We start from the raw sequence: 20,982 nt of genomic DNA, 5'->3' as shown, positions 1-20,982 counted from the left end.
AATTTGGGCAATAAGGTGGGTATTGGTGACTCCAACCCTGAAGTGATGGATCCCAATGCCAGTCGTAATCAAAATCTGCCATATCATTCAACAGATTTATTACGTCATAACCTCTCATTAATAGAGGCGCTCCAGTGACCTCTGCTCCATAATCAACCCAGTTTCTTGTTTCATCATTAAGTCCGTTATAAAAGAGCCATGTAAAACATCCACTTGAGAAAGTGGGATATAATCTCTCTCCAAGCTCTTTAAATCTCCTCCAAGCAGAATAGAATGGTTCATTGTGTTGTTGGGCAAAATCCTCAAGATATAACATCTGGATTTATCTTGCAGGTCAAACTCATAAGTAACACATTAGTAAAATTAAAAGAAAAATAAAACTAAATTAGTACTAAAAAGAATAAACATTTAAAACAACAAAATTAATACTAAAATCAAAAAGAAAAACTAAATTAGAACAAAATTCAATTTTTAATAATATTACAAAAATTAATCTAAAAGAAACAAATTAGAAATAAGCAAAAAGAACCAAAGTAGAAGTTAGTATAATTTTATGTAATATCAATCTTTATACAATTCCCCGGCAACGGCGCCAAAAACTTGTTGCTATAATTTATAAACACTACGCAAGTATACGCAATCAAGTAGTAAATCTCACACAGGTGAGGTCGATCCCACAGGGAATTGGATTAAGTACCACTAAATTATACTTATGATTCTATTCGGTAAATCAAAAGCAATTATGATTTAAAAACAGTAAAATATGAAAGAAATTCAGAAAACTTAATAACACAATTTAAAGTTGAGCAAGATGAGACAATAGGGAGGAGAATCCTGTTGTTGTTTACCCAAATTGTTAATGATTAATTACTATCCTATTCTTGGAGTGAATGACAGATTATGAAACAACCTAGCTCCTTTCAGATCTTCTAGATTCTAAATCACATGTTATCTAATTAATTCCTTAATTAAACTAACATGAAATCAGCATTAAGCAATAATCTACTCGTCACATAAGTCATGTGAATACTTTCGTTTCACATAGAACATCGATTATCTTAATTTTAGCATTCTCAATTCTCACTTTTCAGATTTTGAATTGAGATCATAGAGCATGCACAAGGTGATCAATCTTAAACATGAAATTAAACACAAATTAAGATAATTTCACACACAAGAATGGAGGAATGGTAATTAAACATTAACTAGGAAAACATTAAACAACAATCATCATCCTCCCTAAATGGGAAATTTAGTTCAGAAACAAATCCATAACCATTCCTATGACAATATTCAACATAAATAAATTAAAGAGGAATAAAGAAAAGAACTGTTGGTGGATGAATTCTGGATCTTCACTTGAATCTCTATGCTCTTCCTACCGCTCTCTGCTGTGTTTTAGGGTTCCAAATCGCTTCCCTTGACTTCCAATCGCAGTTTTCTATTTATATCTAACTTTTAGGGTTCGTCGGACAAAATTACCCCTGACCGTACGGACCCTCGCCGCGGCCAAAAATGGTCTCGCCGCGGCCAAAAGTGCATCAAAAAACTACGTTTCTGCCCAGACTTTCTAGCCGCGGCCATGGAATTCTCGCCGCGGCGAGATGGAATTTTCAGCTTCGACATCTTTTAGTAAAATGGGCATAACTTTCTCATACAAACTTCAAATGGGCTGATTCAAGATGCGTTGGAAAGATAAGAAAGAGATCTAAAACTTTTATGTTTTGACTTTTTCCAAAATATGATCAGAACATAGTCGAATTTAGGCTTGAAGTTTCAGCTTTATTCTCTTTCAAAATTTTCTCTATTTTATAGATCACTGTTTTCCGAAATTTGTCCAATTTATACATTCCAAGTGTTGAAACCTGAAACCAAAGAAAACAAGCGTAATTCTATTCCAAAAACAATAATTAAGAAGAAAAATAACTATAAAATGTGACCCAAAACTTAGGCTAAAAATAGCTTAACACTTACTCTAATGCAAGCAACTTACTTTAGTAAGATGCTGAAGCATTTTCTTTCTAATGGCAATCTATAGAAGCTTCACAACTTCTTAGGTATAGATTTTATTTATCTAAGGAAAAGTCTTGACTATTCCAGAAAAGATAAAGCCATGAAAGAATTTCTTACATCAACAGTGAGAGGTCTTAGATATGCTTTTGTATGCCTTAGACCAGACACCTGCTGTTGAGTGGGAGTAATGAGTAGGTATCAGATTAATCCAGGAGAAGAACATTGGAAGACAATCAAGTAAATCCTAAGATTAAGAAGAGGAACTATATGTTAGTCTATAAGGGTGTGTTTAAAACTCTTAGACTACACCATATCAGATTTCGAAATTTGCCTTTGTGCTAGTAAATCTTTCTGATAAGATGGTGATTACTCTGGGGGTGGAATAGTGATTTTGGAGAAGTGTAAAAACCTATCTGAAGTCTCTAGGTCTACCAGAGAGGGACTGAATGTTAAGGTTGCAGGAAAGGTACTTATTCAGTCTAAGGAAAGTTCTATACATCTTTGGCACCATTCCAAATTGCCTTAAACTACTAGTGTTAATTTCCTGATTAACCAAAAGTAGTTGCCAAAGATATAGAATCCAGTATCCCAAGAGAGTAAACATATAGAGAGGAATTTCACATTATCAATGATTTTGTGATTAAGGAAGAGTAATAGTGGAGAAAAGGTTGTGGTTAATTCAACCTTTCAGATCCTATTATGAGGAGTTTACTACTACTACACTTGATTTGTATATCAAGGTGTTGAGATTATTTGAAACGCACTTTTTGTTTTATATTAGTGCAAGTGGGAGTTTGTTGGGTTTTATGCCCTAAATAAAACTCATTTCAATATAATCAGATTTACTTATTAATATAGATCAGAAATAACATTTAATGTTGCATGGTTCACATGATTTATTTCATGATTATATGTACATAATGTATAAATTCATCTGAAACCCTTTTCACATACTTGATCTTGTTTATTGTGCCGTCAACACATTGGAAAGTAAACATGACTATGTGAATAAAGTTTCCTAGATTTATCGGACACGGGGGTTTTATCGATATGATAATCTACAACAAGAGTTTACTTGTATTTGGAGAAATACTATGTTCTTTCCAGAACATTGGTTAAAGTAAAGCTCAGGTTGGATGCATGGAGTATGCATCGGAAGGGACCGATATTGAACTTTGACTTAGATTTATTAAACTTACCGTAATATCTATTCAAGTCAATATCGCCTAGTTGATCCTAGATCAAATGATCTTAATCTGTTATGATTAAAGCTCAATCTTGAAAGGCTATTCGTGTTCTTTGATTTGTTAGTTAAGCCTACTTTTAGGTCAGGGTGATACGTACATTTTGGGAACACGGTAGTTCAATTGAGTGGGAGCGCTATCATAAACATGGAATCTATAGCTTCTATCTGGCGAATAGTAAGCAAAGGATGATCTCCTTCGAGCTTGACCAAACGAACATAAATGGTGGAGTACTCATTTCACATAAGCTGAAATATCATTTATACGGGGTCAAGTGTTTTAAGGAATAAATACATTGTAGGGTGTAACGGTAATTTAATCCCTTTACAGTGTAGATCATTCATATAGAGGATCATTGATCAAATTAGGATTATAACAATGGATAACTAATGATGTGTCTATATGGTGGAACATATAGAGCATTCTATATACTGAGAGTGCAATTCTAAGTTCTATGCGTGGATTCAACGAAGAATTAATAAGTTAGTAAATTTTAGTGTTAAATTCTTGATCTACTTATTGGAAGCTCGGTTATATAGACCCATGGTCCCCCCACTAGTTGAGATAATATTGCTTGTAAGACTCATGTAATTGGTTTTGATTAATCAATTATAATTCTCAAATTAGACTATGTCTATTTGTGAATTTTTCACTAAGTAAGGGCGAAATTGTAAAGAAAGAGTTTATAGGGGCATATTTGTTAATTATGATACTTTGTATGGTTCAATTAATAAATATGATAAATGACAATATTATTTAATAATTATTTATAGTTATTAAATAGTTAGAATTGGCATTTAAATGGTTGAATTAGGAAATTGGCATTTTTGAGAAAATCAGATACAAAAGGTGTTAAAATTGCAAAATTGCAAAAAGCAAGGCCCAATCCACTAAGTTTAGGGCCAGCCACTTTTGTAGGAAATTTAAACTGATTTTTTCATTATTTTAATGCCATATAATTCAAATCTAACTCTAGTAGGAATGCTATAAATAGATAGTGAAGGCTTCAGGAAAATTACACTTTTCTTCTGACTTTTTCTATTCAGAAAAATTGAGCCTTCTCTCTCCCTATCTTTAGCTGACCACTCTCTCTCTTCTTCCTTGATAATTTCGAAATCCTTAGTGTATGAGTAGTGCCCACACACATCAAGTGATACCTCAATCATAGTGAGGAAGATCGTGAAGAAAGATCATCAGCAAAGGAGTTTCAGCATCAAAGATTCAGAGAAAGAGATCCAGGTTCAGATATTGATAATGCTCTGCTACAGAAAGGAATCAAGGGCTAGATATCTGAACGGAAGGAGTCATTATATTCCGCTGCACCCAATGTAAGGTTTCTTAAACTTTATATGTGTTTATTTCATCGTTTTAGAAAGTTCATATTTAGGATGTTAATAAACATACTTGTGAGTAGATCTAAGATCCTGGTAAAATAATTTCCAACAGATCTTGCTCATAGAAGAGTTGGTTAAGTTAGTTATTGTCTAACTAGCTTAACAACTTTGATTCTTCCAGCCACCAAATTTAGGATCTCAATCCTAAGCTTATAAATACCACATTGACTTTTCATTTTACGGAAGGCGATTCAGATTGAGCTTAAGAGTAAGAGAGAGAAGAGATTGAGAGGTAGACAGAGAGATACTGAGAAAAGAGAGAAAGATTGGATTTGGGTTTTGTATGAAGAATTTTCTATAGATGAAGAAGATTCTTGAGTAAGAGTGTGAGAGTTAAAATACTTTGGGAGAACTCAATAGAGAATTTGTCTCAACTGTAATGTACATGTTCTTGCTCATTCAATAAAGGAGATTTCAGTGGTGTTCCAGAACTGAAGTAGAGTCATAGATCATATCGATCTATCAGACTTGAACTAGTATATATCTTGGTGTTGATTTCTTTATTTTTTGTATTTATTGTTTTTTTATTTTATTTTTCAATACTCTGTTTGCTCCTATTTTTTATTCGATTATTGTTCTTAATTTTTTTTCGCTAATTGTTTGAATGTTAAAGTTTCATTGATTTAATTCTGCACTGTTAGTCGTAATTTTCTCACAAATCAGAGCTTGATAATCAATTAAGAACACAGATACAAGATTCTTTCTGGTGTAATTCTTGAAGAAACTTTAAATGTCATCAATGGCGAGATTCGATGAAACTGGGGACTTTGCACTATGAAGAGAAAGTCTAAAAGGAAATCCTAATGCACTAGAAAGTCTCTAAGGTTCTTAGAGATGATAAGTTATTGACAGAAAAGAAACTAGAGGAAAAAGTTTAAATGGAGGAGATGGCGTACTACACGATCCTCGTGTGTCTGTCAAATAATGTTCGAAGGAAACTCATCGCAAAAAAGACGGTGAAAGGAGTTTGGAACAAATTGGAAGAATTATACTTAAAACCATCAATAGCTAGCAAGATCAATTTTCTAGAAAGGTTATACGATTTCAGAATAGTTTCTTCCCTTTCTTTAGATGATAATATTGATAAATTTAATGAAATTATTTTAGGTTTGACTAACATAAATCATGAGGTTGATGAAGAAACTCAGACCATCATTCTGTTGAGATCACTTCTTATCGCATATCAAGAAGTCAAGGCAGCCATGAAGTATGGCAGAGATGTGATTGATTTGGAAGATGTTCTTGCTACACTTAAGTCGAAAAGATTTTGAACTACAACTGGAAAAGAAATCCAAGAAGGAAGAAGTGTACTTGGCAAGAGGTAGATCGCCCGAGAAAGTAAGTTCGAAGAGTAAACACCATCAGTCTCAATCAAGATTGAAGTTCAAAGAGAAGAAGTGTTACTTCTGTAGTTAGTCTGGAGACTTGTAAATATTTTGCAAGAAGTATAAAGAGAACAAGACTTCAACAAATCTCACAATGGAGATAGAAAAGATAAGTTGCGTCACCACAGGAAGGATTCAGTTACAGTCGCAGAAGATAGTGATGATTGCTCTATGGATGGAGAGCTGTTCTCCATCTTAAAGTCTTCTATGAACAGGGAGTGGATTCTTGAGTCCAGATGCACTTATCACATGTGTCAGAGTCGAGAATTATTTTTTTATTATAAATCAGCTGATGGAGGTAAAATTCTAATGGGTAATGATCATTCATGTATGGTCATTGGAATCGGAAAGGTTTTTGTCAAATAGTATGATGGCAGAATCAAGGTGCTGACGAATGTAAGGCACATCCCAGAGCTTAGACGAAACCTCATATCCTTGGGTGCACTTGAAGATGAATGATACAGATACAAGTTTATGCACGAAAGCTTGAGGATCACAAAAGATTCTTTGAATTGGTCTTTTCTACATGGTGAGACTAAAATTGTCAATATACATTTTGTTATTTTATTTTATTTTTTTTGCTTATTTTTCTCCAATGTTCATCATGCAGATCCCTCGATTTGCATTTGAAAAGTTTCCTGGTTCACAACCAATACTGACGACACAAATGAAGCTTATTGGTGAATCAATGGCACTAGGCCAAACATTCCAAGAATCCTTCTAGAAAGCAGTGAGGTCTTTGGAATGTGGTCACTCTGGTGAAGTATAGCTTACATGTTCCTAACCCAGATCGAATTCATGATGTATGTTCTAAGGGAATGAAGATAGATGGCATTCATGAACTAAGTTACATTGACATATGGTTCCTCACCCAACTTAAGGAGTTGGTAGATGTAGAGCAGTTCCTTTTGGCTCGAATTAAGCTTGTCAGATGATTTCTATGAAGTGAAAACAAGAGGTTTTAGTGATAAACAAATTGCTTTTACCACCAAGTCGATTGTGACAGAAGTACGATAAACTAGGCTATCTTTGGGTGTTGCTCCAGCATATAAGTGTGTGGATACTTGTGCTGTTGAATTTGAGGTTGATACTCCTTACATGTATTCTTCATATGCTTTTGAGTGTGAATCATCTCCCACCCAAAGCAAGAAGGTTTTGATTCTTGGTGGCGGACCGAATCGAATGGTCAGGGGATTGAAGTTGATGACTAGCTACTACTGTTTTCACATATAGAAAGAGTATGATTAATCCTATATGTTATTAGTAAAATAAAGACAAAGAAATAGAGATGGTTTTCATCAAAAAAAAAAAAAAATAGAGATGGTGATGATACTGAAAAAAAATATAAATTAATATCACTTTTATTAATTTTTAGAGATAGGGAGAACATGACTAAACTTATATATCATTTAACAAAAAATAAATAAGATGAACATAAAAGATAGAAATGAGCAATAATACCATTACTATCATCACGAAATAAAAATATATAGAAAAAGTATGAGGAAGTCTATACATACATTTAGTATAGATTGATGAAGAAAATATAAATAAAAGTGGAGAATGAACTTGCATTACTCAAATAAGTATTCAAACAAAAAATGAATCAAAGATACAAAATAACCTCACTTTGCATATGGAATTATCCCTAACCTTTAAAGGAAGATTATGCCATTATATTAATCATTCTCACAAAAATTATAGAAAGAAATATGAGAAGAAGAGTGAGAAGAAATTTTGCTATATATTCTTTACTTTCCAAAAATTACACACTTAACTACTAAAATAAACTCCTATTTTTTTTGAAAGAAAAATGAACTCCTACTTATAGAGCCATAAAGTGACTAACAATAAATTAAAGAAAGTTTGAGTTTATATAAATATTAATATTAAATTTGACATTTGAAATAAAAAATAAAATTAATATTATTTTTGTTATCATTGTTATTTTGCCTTCTAATATTTGGATGAAGATTGAGTGTGGAAGAGAGAAATATGGTTGATGATGACCTAAACTTATCATTATTGCATCACATGCTTTGTAAGAGAGAAAATTGATGGTGGACTTCATGGGCTAGGCTTGGCATTTTTGGGTTGAATTACTTTGGACTTCAATAAAAATACAATTTTTTTCTTCTTTTCTTTTCAACTTTGCTTCTTTTTCTTTCTTTCAACAAAAATACACTTCAATTCTTACAATAAAATCATAAATTGAATCAAAATTAAATATTTTTTATTTATAAAATATATTACAATAATTTCATAAAAATATCATCTAAAACTCAATTTATTTTATCATTTAAAATAAATAAAAATGTATTTTTAACAACTAATTAATCACTTTTTAAACATCCATGCACCCTCATACCATCTGGAAGAAAGACTGCAAGCCTTTGCAACTCTAAAGTTTCCAAAACTTGGGGGGTAAATATTGTTCATATTTCTAGAGGAGGGACACATGTACTTTTGAGACCCCAAATACAATTAATAAAGGCCTAGTTTACAGGTCCAATTAGAATAATGGACCAATCTTACTAAGTCGGGCCATCAAGGTTTCAGAAAGATATCTCGACCAAACAAAAGAAGAGTTCAGCAAAGAGATCATCCAACTTCCTTCAAGCGTTGCTTCCAAAAAATAATTAATAGGCCTTCAAATGTTAAGATTGATTTGACGCTCATTTAATATCAAATCCCACCACAATACTTGGTTTCCAAAGTTAGGTCCAAAAATCATGCATTCCATAAAAAGAAAGAGAAAGATAGTGATTGTCAATTAGTCACTAAATTGTTAATATTACATGCGGGGATGACACACATTTTCTACCTGGCATCATTAAGAAAATTCTACATGTATAGATAACTATTGCCTCACGGATTTGGCCTCACCAAATCGATCCAATATTAATATATTACTTATATTTACTCTATCAATGGATCATGTTTATATATGCAAACTCTTGCTTATAAATATAACAAAATCTTTTCATGCAAAGGGTTGGAGATTCATTTCTTATAAGCTAAGATTGAAAATAGGGTTCATATAAATTACAAAAATATTTGTGTAATACTCGAATGCTTTTTTAACTAATAGTATTGATTCGTGGACTAAAGTTTGTTAATACTCGAAGCACGTAAAGATCGTCATTTTTATTTCGATATTTGTTTATTTTTCTTTAATTTTATTATATATATTATATTGGTTTCTAAAAAATTCAATAAATGGTGAAAGAATCAAAAGGTCCATGGCATATTAGCATGCATGGTCACCCATTCTCAATTCTTATTCTCTTTTGGCTGGTACATACCAGTGGCACCTTTTCCTTACATGATTAAATTTAATTATTTAAGCAAAGATATTATTATTAGAATTTATACTGTACTGTGTTAACTCACCCCATTAGAAAATCAATATAATGTTAAATAACATTTGTTCAAAAAAAAAAAAAAGTATGAGTAAATAACTATAACAATTTGTACATGCAACACTACAGATTTCATGGATTAAATAAAGGTAATAATAATTCATATACTATAAATTAATTCTCTTAGCACATATAAGAATAATCTGAAAAGATTGTAATCACTTTTTTGGATACGAAATATTAAAAAAAATGCACTTTAAATAATGGTTAATTTGGATATTAATTATCACACACTTGAATTTAATTATAATAAATAAGAGCACATAATAATTTAATCCATGACCATGCTCCATATGGGAATCAAACAATTTAAAACCAAAAGTTTAGAGATCTAGTACTTATTTGATGGCTGAGAAATTAAGGCCCAAAAGAATAATTGCCCCTTATCTGATGATCCATAAAGCCAAAATACAAAAGCAGCATATTCAAATAATGTCATTTCACAATAATGGGAATTGAAAAATGAAAAAAAAAAAAATAAATGAATAAATAATGACCCATTATTGTACAGCACCACCAATGCCCTATAAAAGGATCAAGCAAAACATTTCCATATCACCAAGAAAAGCAAGACCAAAAAAACTATCTCACTAATTATTAAGTCTTTATATCTCTTGCCTTTGAGTTGAAATGGCCTCACTCCAATGCAGCAGGCCCACCCACGAGACCTGCCAGCAGAAATGCCACAATGGAAGTTCCTCTTTGGGCCAAAAAATGTCAGGAATGGCTAGCTGGGTCAAGGGAGGCAATACCAACACACACCACCAATCCCCCAAGCCCATGCCCACCACCTACCAGAACTATCAGGCCCACCATGTTGCAACATGCAAGACCAAGACTCAGTGCCACTGTAGCCAGGCCCAGGCCCATACCCAAACTGACTATGGGTATGGCTCAGCCAAGCCACAAAAGGCCCACTATGGTCATGGTCACGACCATAGTAACCACGGTAGTAGTGGTCATAGCACCACCAAGCACCATGCTACTAATGCTGTTACATCATGTCACTGTGTCACCAAAACTAACTGTCGCCACAGTCAGAGTGTGATGAGCCATAGTCAGGGTCATAACCACAACTACAGCCAGTACGGTACCGGCGGCACCATACATCAAAAGAAGGAGGGAAACTTGTTTAGGAGGATCAAGAACCGAATATCCGGGAATAGTAGCAGCAGTGATAGTAGCAGTGATAGTGACAACGATAACAATGAGTGTTGCCGTCAAAGGAAGGTAAGATCAATTTTATTACTTAGAACTTGTCTATCATATTTTTCAAAATACATCACTAAGATGTTACACTATACTAAATTAATATGAATAAAGATGGTTACACAATTAAATTAAACGTATATATATGTAATTAATCTAAAAATACTTAAAAAAAAATCTAAAATTGAAAACATATCAATGTCTAACATTATTAAATTAATATTTAATTGCATGTGTGCTGTAAATTTGTGGTGTTTGCAGAAGTAAATGAAGAAGGATTTAAGGGAGATTATTAAGAATATATGATGGATATCAGAAAGAAGAAGAATCATTATCTCACATATGGGATGGGATAGTATTAATAAAGTGAATAATAAATATGTAATCGCGTGTTAAATAAAAAAATGCTAATAATATAATAAATTAAATAAGCAAAGCCAATATTTCTGATCATTACTAAATTTGGCTTGCAATTGTAATTTGTAAGAAATGCAATTTTTATGGTTTTTGAGTGTGGTATGCTATATTTTGACACTCTTCGAATTTGATATGATATAAGAAGCATTACTATATATGTCATATGATATGGAATTATGAAGAAATATACATTATATTATTTACTTATATCATCTGTGATTGGTGGTTGGGTTGGTTAATTTGCCTTTTCTTGGTTATTATCTTTTTATAAGATTTGTGCTGCTCAATGTGTGTTGTATTGTCTGCCCTTAGGGTTTTTTTTACATAGCATTGAATTTTGTATTGGGAGTGTAATAAAAATGTGGTGTACTGTTATATTTTAGCAGACTTAAAAATAATATTGCTTCAATTGTATTTTAAAAAGTATCTCAAATTTGTAACTTGTTAAATGTTGTGCTAAATTTAACTGTAAATATAACATTGTGTGAAATTTAGCAGACAATAAATGTCACGTTTTTATTTATTATTATGTCACTAATTATTATAATTTATTGACTTTTACGAAATTTGGCTTACTTTATTTACCATATTATTATTATTTAAACAATTAAAAAATAAAAAAAATTATGTATTTTATTTTTTTTTAAGAAATTTTTATATATTTTTAATAAATATTTAATAATAATTAATATTGTTTTTACTTATTTTACGAATTGAAGCATAATTATAACACAAACTTATTTTTTTATAGTAAATTTAATACAAATTTTAAATCTTCCACTGGAGATAGTGTAATATAACATTAAAAAACTGTAACATTTAGGAAAATGTGTGTTGTATTCAACTTAATTTTTGCGTTTGAAATCACATGTCAGAATATTTTGTTAATAGCCGTATTCGTTATAATTACAATACCATCCTTGTAAATTGTTAAAAAAAAATTTTAAATATAGTTTACAGTACCAAAAATAAAATTTATGATATTCTAATTTACTACACATATTCAAAAAAATTTCAATTCTATTTTCGAAACTATAAATTATTCAAAAATTTATAAAAAAAATTGATAATCCATTTTCCTTTTTTATTTTTATGTTTTCGAAATAAATGAATTGTAAACCATTAAGTGGTGGTGGGGCTAACTATGTGAATGTGTGAATATGTTGGAAGTTATATTATTTGGAGTACATATTCCAAGGTGTAGTGAGCCGCGTAGTGTAAACCACCATATCGCATTTAGTACACTACAGCTAATTAAATATATATTGGCAAAATTGATTTTGGTCCACGAACACAATACGAATTTTACGTCATGACATATGACACTCAGTTTCTATTTCCGTACGTTAAAGATTTATCAGACAGATCAGCTTAATTTGTCCAATCTAACGTTCGCTAAAGATTGTTAGCAAATTCCCATAACTAATCCAAATAACCTCAATCTCTGTTTTATCCCATCCAAGCAGAAAATGCGATAAATAATCCTAAGCTGATATTCAACTTTTTTTTATAAGTTGTACTCTATGATTAGTTAACGATATTTTTAAAAATTATTTTCTTAAGAGTATCTTCACGACAAAAATATTTATAGTTATCAAAATACATATATCATCCTAAAATATTAGTTGAAAACTTTGAAAGTTGTCTACCATGATCTAACATCACATTAAATTAATAATTCTTTAAGTAAAAAATAATTTTTTTTCTAATAAATAAAATTAAAAAAAGAAAAAAAATGTCATGCGACCATTATTAATATTGAGCCACACTTCACGTAAAATTAATTTTGAAAATTGAATCATATTGAATATGTGGCAAGACCACTCCAATAGACAACTCCTATTAGAGATGTTCTAAATTATATAGGATCTGATAGCTAATTACATCAACAATGGTATGGCATCGAAAAGTGTGTTAGACACGAATAATAACTTTTAGTAATTCTCTTAATTTAATAAGAGCATTTTTATTAGGCACCAGTGATATTTAACACTTTCTAAACCTGATACTTAGTTGGATGAATAATGATATTGAATTTTAAGTTAACCTTTCTCATTTAATAACTATTGTAAAAATTACAAATTTGAGAATAATATATAGCATCATTAGTTGAGGAATAGCAACAGATTTGTTTTGAAACAAAACATTAAATTTAAAAGTAAATTAGGGCGCTTTGATCCTTTTGGTGTGATGTATATGTTTACTCTTTTTTTGAAAAGCAGTGCCTTGTACAGGATATGAGGAAGAAAAGAGAAAAGAGAAAAGAGAAAAGAGGAAAGAGGAAAGAGAAGGTAAAAGGAATATATTGTTATGTATGTGACATTATTTAGATGATGAAGAAACACCTCATGTGATTTGATGCAGTAGTAGTCCTATATATAAATATAATTTTAGGGGTAAAGCGTTTTAAGGTTTCGTGTTCGTGTTATAGTTTATGAAATTTATTTTTATTTTTTGTCAGATGTATTGACCTATTATTTCACTCGTGTTTAATTTTTTCAATCTTAACTGACCCATAATAAATTATATTGTGTTCATATTAATCTACTTTGATCTATTTTGCTATTAATAAAAAAGTTAAAAGTATTAAAGAAAAATAATAAATTTAATAAATTCTATTAAAAACCTTATATACAAGTATATATATAGTTTCTTTATAAATATAATAAAATTATTAATTTTAAAATATTCTCAATTATATTTAAAAAAAATAAATTTAAAATATTTTCACTTAAAATTAAATCACTAAATATATAATTTCTTACATAATTATATTATTAATAATAATTTTTTATTTTATTTTATTTAAAAAAAATCGTGCCAAATGTGTTAATTCATGTTAAAACGGTCATGTCGTGTTTGATCTGTTTTCATTTTGTGTCAATCCATTTTCGACCTGTATTTAATTTTTCTGATCCTAACCTGTAAAATGAGAAATGCTAATACTCATATTACTATTGGTATAATTAAATTGTTTTTAAAAAATATCACTAACTAATTATAAAAATCCACTTATACTGGTACTCAGTGACGGACCCAGAAATTTTACTTTGTGGGGGTTTATTTATCATTCAAAAATATTTATACCTATATTATAATTGTTCTTACTAAATTTATTTAATTTTGTGGGAACTTTTTTTACGATTTTGATCTATAATTATCAAATTTAAAAAATTACATTTAATTTTTTAAAATGCTACATTTTTGCTAGTGGGGCTATAGCCCCCAAACTAATACACTTGGGTCCGTCCCTGCTCGTACTAAATAACAATGCTAATATTACTAATACCTATTACCTAATATCAATGCTCAAGAATCTTTACTAGTGTTAGCTTTCATGGATCCAAGGGTAAGGTAAGGAACAAAAAAAGGCTGGTTTTCACAACACAAAAGAGCTATATAACTACTTCCAACCGCATACCCCATCTTTTCTTTTCTTTTCTTTTCTTTTCTTTTCTCACACTTGTCTCTTACTCTATTATATAAAGTATAAACTCAAACACTTCTCCATGTAATTAAAACCACCAAAACATCTCAAAAACAACAACAAAAAAACACTATCAATAATGGCATTGAGCAACAACGTGATAGGAGCCATAAACTTCGTGGCGGTGCTCCTATCGATCCCGGTCATAGGAGCCGGGATCTGGCTGGCCTCAGAGCCGGACAACTCTTGTATCAAGATCCTCCAATGGCCCGTGATTATACTCGGAATCTTGATATTAGTGGTCGCTTTAGCCGGGTTTGTGGGAGCATTTTGGAGAATTCCATGGTTGCTTATTGGGTACCTTGTGGCCATGCTTGGACTCATAATATTGTTGGCTTGTTTGGTTGTGTTTGTTTACATGGTTACTGCGCGTGGCTCGGGCCACATTGAGCCGAGCCGAGCTTACTTGGAGTATCGGCTTGACGATTTTTCGGGTTGGCTTCGGCGTAGGGTTCATAGCTCTTACAAGTGGGATCGTATTAGGAATTGTCTTAGCTCAACTAATATGTGTGCTGAGTTGAACCAGAGTTATCGTATGGCTCAGGATTTCTTTAATGCAAGGCTTAATCCTATACAGGTAAATATTAATTATATTATAATGTTTTTCTTATTCTTTTTCTGGCTAATTATATTCTTGCAATTTAGTGTTGTAATTAAGTAATTTTCTAGGATAATAATCATTTTTATTTAGTTATATATATTTTTTTCTTTTTAGGGTTTTTAGTAAATATATTTATTAAGTATTTGATATGTTGAGATAATACTGAAGTAGTAGATAAATATTATTATTATTATATACATTTATTGAAAAAGAAGATATAGTAAAGGTAGGTCTATGTGACATGCATCATTAATTAGTACATATAAATAGCCAACATCAATCAAGGTTTTTCAAAAAGAAGAAAAAAAAAGATTTTTTTTTCTTCGTTTTTTATTTATTTTATATATAAAAAATTATTAAAGTATTAACCCAAATTTCACATATTCAAAAATAAGTAAGAGTTATCTTAAATATATTTTCTATGCTTACAAGACATTTTGAAAAAGATGTTCAAAAATAAAATCGTGTGGGTTTAAGTTTAAATCGATCGAACAATATCATACTAATGTAATGTGGGAGTTAAAAGTGAAATTGGGAAGAACGAGCTTGCTAAGCTATCTTATTATACATAACTTTAGTATTTTACTATTTTTCAAAGAATAAGTAAGTCATTAGCTAATCAATAACCTACATCTAAAGCCATGCATGATTATATATTATAATTAATGTAAAAGCAACGAATAACAACAACATATAAGATTCTTATAGCTAGATTATTTTCTTCTTTAATTTCTCTAATTATTATATTTTTTAATTAATTATGATTATTATTATTATAGTCGGGATGTTGTAAGCCACCAACCCAATGTGGATACACATTTGTGAACCCAACATATTGGATAAGCCCAATAAACAACGCAGCAGATATGGATTGCCTTGCTTGGAACAATGACCAAACACAGCTTTGTTACAATTGTGATTCTTGCAAAGCTGGCTTACTTGCCAATATTAGGAAAGAGTGGAGAAGAGCTGATATTATTCTTCTCATTACTTTGATTGCTTTGATTTCTGTTTATCTTATTGGCTGTTGTGCTTTTAGGAATGCCAAGACTGAAGATCTCTTTAGAAAATACAAGCAAGGTTATACCTAGCTAATTACTTATTTGTATTTGCTGTAAATTAAATTTGGGAACTACTATTCTTAATTAATTAGTTATCCTAGCTAGTTTTTAACTATGTTTATTTGGTGACAATGGGGATTATTTATGTTTTGATGTTATTACTCCACTACTCTTGAATCTTGATTGTTATTGGGTATATGGAAAAGGAAAAATTTGTTTGTTTCTAATTTTCCTTGTTATTAACATCTATAATCTTTGACCAAGGAAAAGTAAAAGTTTGCTATTTGAATATTGTTGTGTTTTTTATCTTAAATACACTACAAAAAAACAGCTACTTTTAGTGACAAATTTTTAGTCACAATATAAATTTTTTGTGATTAAATGTGACTTTTGGTCACAACAAAAGACTACTTATGACTAAAACATAGTATTTAGACACAAGTCGTCACTAATTTACTTTTAGTCACAACAAGTATTGTGACTAAATCATATTTTAGTCACAACAAATTATAATTTTTGTGACTAATACATTTAGCCACAAACAGTCACAGCAAATTGTAATTTTTGTGACTAATACATTTAGCCACAAACCTTTTAGTCACAATATAGGAATAATAATTAATAATTAGTCACAATTTTTTTACTTTTAGTCACAAGTTTTGTTGTGACTAAAAGTAAGATTTTTTGTAATAATATACAGTAGGGGTCTTTACTATAATATATAGGGCACTATTAGTAGAAGTATTTTCTGTTTTCGGTAACTACAGTACAAAATGTTAAAAGTACTATTTATTAGTGTAATTAAATATTGAAGTTTATTACTAATTATTTATAAGACGACACTTGTAAACTTATGATAATGCTTTTATTTTACCATTAGTATAATTAAGTATCAAATTTTATCACTAATTATATATAACGGGAAACCATATTGAATCTAGATCTTATGAGAATAGTTTCAAGATATAGTGTATTGGTATTGAAAATTATTTGAATATTTTAAAAACTTAGTTTAGTATGAAAGGACTAGAAATAGTGTTGAAAAAAGGGGTAGTGTAGTAGTGTAAGAGAGGAGTGTGAGCGTGGGTTGATGATAGCGTTGAAATGTGAGGAGTGAGTGAGTGAGTCCAAAAGTGTACGTGATTTGCGGAGAGCACCGAAAGCTGCACCCTTTACCTTTTGTTTTCCAATTAATTAATTTTTTGGACCCACAAATTACATGTCCACTCCACACTACTCTCCTACACTCTCATCACTTACTACTCACTGTACATTTTTGTTTTCATACAAATTTTGGTCTCAAAACACAGCCAACCAATGTACACTCTCACAAAACAGGTCACAAAATACAAAAATAATATTAGATGTTGAACTTACCACGTGCTGTCTAGTGTAGCATTAGTTTTTGGTTTGGGTTAAGGGTTCGAATTTCACTCATAATTTCTTATGGGAAAGATGATGTTTGGCCTTTTGGGAGATTAGCTTGTTGTGAGTGTATCATTCTTAATAGAATAAGAACTCTGAGGTGTATACTGATGACCTAAATAAGAGAGAATGAGATTAATGCCTTATAACTTACACGTGGTTCTTGAAATTGTTTGCAAAAAAGTAAAGAAAGAATCCGCATGTTGGATTTAGAAGAAATATAACCAAAATATGAACAACAGTTCTAGTCTTTTATAACAATAGATAAAATAAAATATGTCAATAGAGTCATGATTACACGACAATGACATCCCTAATAATATGTAATATCCAGTTTAAAATAGTATTTAATTTTGTGTTTGGGTATTAATTGTGCGAGGATAATTATCTCATTTATTTGTGTTGTTAGTGAGTTGATATTATTGCTTAGAGTAGTTGTACCAATTTTTTTTAAAGAACGTTAAAGTTGTATTAACTACGAAAGTAAAATATTATGATATTTTCATAAGTATGTAATCGTTTAATTAAAGCCCGATATGAAAGTCCATTAGGTTTTTATAATATATTTATTAGATTTAATTAATTGTATAAGTAGTATTAAATAATAATATTATTATTTGATTAATGTTAGAAAAATCGTAAGTTTAGAGAAATTCGCAGGTTTAGAAACTGTTTTACTAAAATGACCATATCTGGAGTTTTATAACTTCGATTGAGATGATTCCAGTGGCGTTGGAAAGATAATTCAAAGATCTATAAATTTTGTAGAAATAGCTATATCATAATTTGTAATTTTTCTAGGTCAAAACTAATCCCTAAAGTTACGAGATTGAGAGCTTACAATTTAAATTTAAAAGTAAGATATTTGTTTATTTAATAATTTATCATATTATTATTGCTATTATGTTAATATTATTATTATTCATAAAACTAAACCAAATTAGAGTCAGAATAGTATAGGTTTCATTAACCCTAAAATTATATCGTTCTATTCTTCCCTAAAAGTTTTCAAGTCATCGCCAAATCTATAGCACTCTTCACTCTCATCTTTGATCACCATCATCTCATGTCTATTAATCCAAGCAGCTTGAAGTATTTGAGGTAAGAAACTCTACATTTACTCATTTATTGATCACAATAGGAGAATATTCGTAGGTCTCATTTTCTTATTTTTTCAAAATGAAATATGTCTCAGTAAAACTGTCATATCTCTTAAAATACTCATCCGATTCTCACAATCTTGGTGCCCATAGAAAGCTTATTGAATTTTCCATAATTCTTATGAAGAAAGGTTTTACTGAATCGAAATTTATCTATGTCAAAAATTAGTATTTCTACGCTGTTTATTGTAAATCGTTTTTTCATGTTTCCTATATAAGTTGTCTCAGTAAAATCTAAATATCTCTCTGAATAATGATCCGATTCTAGCGATCTTAGTACCGTTGAAAAGATAATTCGATTTTCCAAATGTTTTATGAAGAAACTATTCACCAATTATTGATTATTCTAAGTCGAAATTATTATTTTATTTCTATAGTCCGAAATCCATTTGTTTCAGGATTTCTAAAAAACTGTTTCGGTAAAATATTTATATCTCTTACATTATAACTCCGATTTTAAAGATTTTAGTGTCATTAGAAAGGGAATTCGATTTTCTAAAACTTTTATGAAGAGAGTATTCTCTGATTTGGAATATTTCAGTATCAAAACTTTTGTATTTCCGATGTCTACTGTGATTCATTACTCCATATTCCTTCTCATAAATAGTTTCAGTAAAATTATCATAACTCCCTCAGTTTTAATCTATTTTTAGTGATCTTTATAACATTGGAAAGATAATTTAATTTCCTATAATTTTTATGAAGGAAACTTTCACTGAATTTGCGTAGTTATTAGTCAAAAATAGTATTCTTTCTGCTGTACTGTAAGAGTGCGAATTTTAATGTTAGGGCCTTGACCCATGTGTTATTATAGGTAGTAGTGACGAGATAACAAGTTTAAGCAGCGAGATTTGAGGTAAGGAAATTAGATAGTTTTGTATGTGTTTATCTGCATAAATTTGGATTCTTTGTGTACTGAAATATGAGTTATGATTTGTTATTATAAGTCTGTATATGGTACTGAGAATGTGTGGTATGGACAGAATATTCGTAAATTGATATATAAATTATGGTTGTTATGACTTGTATATGTTGTACGTTGTATGTTGTGTATTGTATGTTGTATGGTGTATGGTGTATGGTGTATGGTGTATGTTATATGTTGTATGCTAACGTCTCAGGTGAAGTGAGGGACCATGGTGGGGTATGATACGGGATAAGGCCGTTGAATGTAGAGATACCCTACTCTGCATTTTACTGAGTCGTGTATGGGATTGTTATGGTGGGGTATGATACGGGATAAGGCCGTTGAATGTAGAGATACCCTACCCTGCATTTTACTGAGTCGTGTATGAGATTGTTATGGTGGGTATGATACAGTGATGTTACTGTTGAATATAGAGATACCCTATCCTATAACAATGGTAGGGTTGTATAGGCCCATGTTATTATATGGGCAGATTAGGCCCAGGATATTGTAGGGCCAGGCTAGGCCTGGGTTATGTATGTAATGGCTATGATATGCTAATGTTATGGTAATGACATTATTATTTATACTATTGATATGATTATGTTATGAGTATGATATTGGAGTTATAATCTCTGGATATGTGTATGGTGTGAACAATTAGTTTGGACCTATATGATAAAGGTTTTCATGTGTACAGTTATTTGGCTATAGTTATAAAATAAGGTGTATGATATTGCTAAAACTTAATAAATATATTAATGATATGTGTGATATTATATGGTATTGTATGATAAGCATTTCCTTACTGGGCTTTTAGCTCACCCCCTTACTTTCCCCCTACAGGCAATAGACAGGGAACATTGAATGTAAGTTTGATGAGTTGGGTCAGTTCTGGTATGTATACTGCGAGGGGCTATGGACGAGCAAACGGTCTAGAACGCTGGTGGAGCCTTGGTTTTGTTTTTTTATAGTAAAGTAATCTGAGCTCAGTGGGATGTTACAATTTTTTTTTTTTTTTTGCACTCAACTACTTATTTTGTTTTTAATATGAATGATCATTCACATTTTTGCATATTTATTGTAAAACCTACTGTGTATTTCCAAACAGCTTTGAATCTTTTTAATTCATGCATCAAAATTAGTATTTTGTAAAATAAGGCAAAATATTGGGGCGTTACATAATAATTTCAAATAATAAGAATCAAAAGAAACCTTTCCAATAAGACACTTATATGAGAGAATCTAAGACCAATT

General features: G+C 30.6%; 2 protein-coding genes across 2 annotated transcripts; both read left to right on the top strand.

Moving 5' to 3' along the window:
• Positions 1–10,011: 10,011 nt before the first annotated feature.
• Positions 10,012–11,237, top strand: LOC115718155 (uncharacterized). Its single transcript, XM_030647115.2, has 2 exons — positions 10,012–10,688; positions 10,929–11,237. Exons 1-2 carry the CDS (start codon positions 10,089–10,091, stop codon positions 10,932–10,934), a joined length of 606 nt encoding a protein of 201 aa, XP_030502975.2. The 5' UTR covers positions 10,012–10,088; the 3' UTR covers positions 10,935–11,237.
• Positions 11,238–14,399: 3,162 nt separating this feature from the next.
• LOC115717452 (protein TORNADO 2) lies at positions 14,400–16,460 on the top strand. The gene is made up of 2 exons (XM_030646439.2): positions 14,400–15,148; positions 15,952–16,460. The coding sequence occupies exons 1-2, from the start codon at positions 14,651–14,653 to the stop codon at positions 16,261–16,263; spliced, it is 810 nt and encodes a 269-aa protein (XP_030502299.1). The 5' UTR covers positions 14,400–14,650; the 3' UTR covers positions 16,264–16,460.
• The last annotated feature ends 4,522 nt before the right edge of the window (positions 16,461–20,982 follow it).

The sequence above is a fragment of the Cannabis sativa genome, chromosome 5, assembly GCF_029168945.1.
Source record: "Cannabis sativa cultivar Pink pepper isolate KNU-18-1 chromosome 5, ASM2916894v1, whole genome shotgun sequence".
Taxonomy (NCBI): Eukaryota; Viridiplantae; Streptophyta; class Magnoliopsida; order Rosales; family Cannabaceae; genus Cannabis; species Cannabis sativa.
Note: the sequence above shows the minus strand (reverse complement) of the source record. Positions and strands in the feature narration are given on the sequence as shown.

Coding starts and splice junctions, on each gene's coding strand:
- LOC115717452 (XM_030646439.2), top strand. CDS start 14,651: ATGGCATTGAGCAACAACGTGATAGGAGCCATAAACTTCGTGGCGGTG. Junction 15,149..15,951: donor CAAGGCTTAATCCTATACAG/GTAAATATTAAT, acceptor TTATTATTATAG/TCGGGATGTTGTAAGCCACC.
- LOC115718155 (XM_030647115.2), top strand. CDS start 10,089: ATGGCCTCACTCCAATGCAGCAGGCCCACCCACGAGACCTGCCAGCAG.